This window comes from Sinocyclocheilus rhinocerous, unplaced genomic scaffold (assembly GCF_001515625.1).
Source record: "Sinocyclocheilus rhinocerous isolate Xijiao unplaced genomic scaffold, SAMN03320098_v1.1 scaffold827, whole genome shotgun sequence".
NCBI classification, from domain to species: domain Eukaryota; kingdom Metazoa; phylum Chordata; class Actinopteri; order Cypriniformes; family Cyprinidae; genus Sinocyclocheilus; species Sinocyclocheilus rhinocerous.
The window spans coordinates 686,962-691,217 of NW_015633173.1; the positions used below are offsets into that span (position 1 = coordinate 686,962).

Here is a 4,256-nt window from a genome sequence, read left to right on the forward strand (position 1 = left end):
ATATAAAAATGTTTTTTTTTATAAAATATATTTAATGGGTCACAGTGTGAGCACCAAACCAAAACTCCAGGTGCTCTCATATTTATGTGTATACTTATTTATATTTATTATACATAATAAATTAATAACAGGAACAAATTACATTTTAAAATAATTAAAACAGAAAAGTGTTTTTACATTTTTAAATTGCAATAATATTTCAAACATATATTACAAATATTTCACAATATTACTGTTTTTTTTAACTAAATAAATGCAGCCTTGGTGCATATAAGAGACTTCTTTCAACAACAATTACAAAAAAAAATCATAATTTTTGATCTTTTGACCTGCAGTGTGTATAATTGTACACATATATGTGATATATTTAATTATATGTAATATATAATTATATATGATTTTTATACTTGTATGTCAGCTTAATTTAATCGCCATATCAGTCCAAGTAAAAAAAAATCAACAAAATAAAAGGTATGTTTTATGTATGTTTATGTTTTAAATATACATAAAAGGTGACACCAAAAAACTAAACAAAACTCTTAAGATTGTGTATGAGTAAAAACACACATGTTATGTCTTACAGGCCAATCTGTCCTCTCTCTGTCTGTCCCTTCATTATTGTGACTGAGTGCTGTCTACTTTCTATTTCAGACATCAGTTTTGTGTAAATCAGCGGTGCATGCTGGGGTCATCACGGACCAGTTTGGAGGACCAATCACAGTTGAGGAGCGCCGAGGGCTCAGTCACTACCCTGCGGTCAGAGCCAACGGCATCCAGTCAAAAGAGTGAGTTACTGCAGTGGTTTCTGTGGTCTTTCTCTATGACAGAAGCTTGAAGCCTTTTATCTGTGATACAGAATGCTTTTATATTCTTAGGTGAGTCAGACATCAGCGTGTGGGCTTTCCTGGTACATAAAAAGGAATGAAATGTTGATGTTTACACATTTACAGTTGGAGTCTATGGGGCAAATATGCAACTGTTGCCTCATCGACTGTCAACATGAGTGTTTACTGTAAGTTTGCCAGGAAAAACGTTTTTTTTTCTCCAGATTACAGTTTGAAAAACTGAAATAGTCTGTTTTACAAGTTCCCCTGATAAGTCACAACATGTCTTATTCCGGCACTTCATCTAACAGCTGTGGCTGAATGTGACCTTGGTAGGTTCTCCAGCAGTACAGCAGTTATTATTAAGTGGTGATTCCTGCCTTCTTTTGCGTGATGGATGATTCAGGTACTACTTAATGTCACGGACACTCTGTCTGGACTGTTGCGGTTTCACAGATTTGTCATCTGGGAATTGGGGGGCAGGTTGAGAAAGAAATCAAGATTGCCTCTCGTTATAGTCTCTGAGGAGTGTTTGAAGTGTCCATTGAGGAGTGATTTATTAGGAGGACAACAGGCAGCTCTCTAGAGCCAGAGGTTCTTTGATCCGTTTAAAACCTGGTGAAGCCTAACAGAACAAATGCAGATTAAGTTAATTTTTTGTCTTTTTTTCCACCATTTATTAATAGGAATAGTAGAAGGAGAAACAACGAGAAATTTTTAGACTAACAAATTTGTTGTGAGATGCTACATTTCTGTGCCTCGCCTCCTTGCATCACAAGGCTGGAATTGTTTCTGCCAGATCTGATTATTTTTCTAAGATAATACACAATAATCAAAACAAACCGAGACAATTGTTTAATTCCATTAACAAATTGTTGAATTGTAATAGTCTTTCGCCTGTTATTGCTTCAACCGATCTTTGTAATAAGTTTCTTGATTTTTTTGGCACTAAGATTGATAATGTACGAAACTGTGTCTGTACCTCTACCCTATTGTGCTCTTCTTCTGTAAATACTCCTTTCTATAATGGTATTACTTTTTCAAATTTTTGCACACTTGACTCATATTCCCTTCAAAAGGAGGTTTCTCAGTTGAAAGCAGCCACTTCCTTACTTGATCCCATACCCACTAGTTCGTTTCAATCGTGTTTTGGTTCTTTGTGTCCTGTTGTCTTGAGTATTATAAATGATTCGTTGTGTACTGGTGTTGTGCCAGCAGCCTTTAAAATAGCTGCTGTTACCCCTGTACCAAAAAAGACAAACATTGATTATGAAAACCTAAACAATTTTCGTCCCATTTCCAATCTCCCATTTCTTGCCAAAATTTTGGTGTGAGTTGTTGCTACTCAGTTAATTTCTCATTTAACTGAAAACAATCTATTTGAGCCTTTGCAGTCTGGCTTCCGTAAATTCCATAGTGTTGAAACAGCATTGGTTAAGGTCACAAATGATCTGCTAATTGCCTCAGATTATGGCTGTCTTTAAATTCTGGTCCTTCTTGATCTCAGTGCCGCTTTTGACACTGTAGATCATTCTCTTTTAATTACTCGTTTAGAAACTGTTTTTGGGGTCTCTGATACTGTACTAAAGTGGTTTAGGTCCTACCTCACAGACCGTAAGCAGTATGTTACAATGGGTGGATTTAGGTCAGAGGTTGGTGTTGTGAAATCTGGAGTCCCTCAAGGATCAATTTTGGGCCCCTTGCTTTTTAATATCTACATTTTCACACTTGGTAAACTTTTAAGATCTCTTGGTCTAAAATTTCATTTCTATGCAGATGACACTGAGTTGCTATGCAGTTACTGGGTGTTCTGAATAGATTTTAGTGCATTGCTATTAGGGCTGTGCGATTTGGGGGAAAATATCAAATTGCGATTTTTTTGACAGATATTGCGATTGCTTACCGGTATATCGCAAACGATAAGATATCGCCCATCCCTATGTGGGGTGATATAAAAAAAATGTATTTACACATTTATTAATTATCACTTTTATATATTTCATTTTATTCTTTTGAGAAACCAAACTATGATAAATAGTAATAGTGTTGCTTGTCTTAGCAAGCACTTAAAAATATTAATGCATATGAAGCTGGTGAAGTTGCACTGGTGGATTAGCCATTTATTTTACAAACCAATTGATTCGTCAAACTAAATCCATCATCTCCACTCTAAGGAGATTATGTTGATGAACAGTCCTCAGGGTTTGCTTTAACCACTTTAACTGCATAACGACAATCAATATCAGTTCCTGTAATTACATTGCTTGGGTTTTGATCTCAGGCTTGTTTTATTGCATGCACTTAAATGGTTATTTCAGTCTGGCGACTCTGATCAGCACTTGATTCATTTTTCCGTTGATTTTATTAGATTATATTTCTGTCACCAGCAGTTTATTGCTTGTATTCCCAGGCTTCAGACATTTTTTGTTGTTGTTGTTGTTGGCACATCAATTGCTATATCCTATTTCGGTTCGTTCACGCTGTCGTAAACCACTTTGTACCCTGAACTCTGAACGGTTTGCTCGACTGCCATAAAAGTAATGAAAAAGTAATCACATCCAGGAAGCCTGTGATAATGACAGGTTTTTAAGTAATGGCTGACAGAGATGCAATTTCCCAGCCTGTTCCTCTCTAATTACCAACACACTGCTCTTTTCACCGGCCCAGCTGTACCCCAGTTCTCCTGTCAAAGGGGGAGATGCGGGATGCAGTGAGGGAGGTCCTCTGAATTTGGCAACACAACTGGATTGACAATGGGAATCTCCCTCTTGGCCCCTGAAGGCGTTACTTTCACATGACAGGGCCTTAATTAATCACTGTAATAATGATCTTTTGTGTCTAAAACGCTCAGTGCTCACTGATATCTTTGTTTTTCCATGTCTTTCAGTGGTTCGTTGTCTGAAACCTTCTTCACATTTGTGACAAACGGTAAGTACTTTTGTTTTATGGTTCAATGTTGATGTGAATTGAGTGCACATATTGGCGTAGGATTAGTCCTATTATTTCCTGAACCATGTTGACATGATTAGTTTTCGCCACCTGCTGCCGCTGTGTGTTACGTTTTTGTTTGACTGGTATATTTGCATCTCTGCAAAAAAAGGAAGTAGCTTAATCACCTTGTGCCGGCCCAACAGGTTTTTTTTTTTTTTTTTACCAGTTCGGATATGGGAAGCCCTGTTTGCTCTTTATCAGGGTGAATGGAAGGCGTGGGAATTTCTTATCACCTGAGCTTGTTTTTCTCTGGCTGTTTGAGTCTGGCACAGACCGGTTGCTATTTACCTGTGCGGCTCTGCAGAACCTGATGAATCAAATTCTCACGCCGGTTGCTAAACGTGTACATGTGCCAACACTTGCTCCAAATATTTACCTTCCACGGTTGTGCAGGCTGCTAAATTGAGAATGACTCACAAATTCCTGAATTTGAGTCACAGT

The 4,256-nt window shown here is 37.2% G+C and overlaps 1 protein-coding gene across 4 annotated transcripts in view; it reads left to right on the forward strand.

Moving 5' to 3' along the window:
• Nucleotides 1–4,256, forward strand: part of dcbld1 (discoidin, CUB and LCCL domain containing 1) — a 38,017-nt gene that overhangs the window by 20,272 nt on the left and 13,489 nt on the right. For all 4 annotated transcript variants that reach the window (XM_016556475.1, XM_016556477.1, XM_016556476.1 and 1 more), the window contains exons 6-7: nt 652–785; nt 3,712–3,752. In XM_016556475.1, coding sequence (XP_016411961.1) covers nt 652–785; nt 3,712–3,752 — 175 coding nt within the window. The remainder of the gene's footprint in view (nt 1–651; nt 786–3,711; nt 3,753–4,256) is intronic.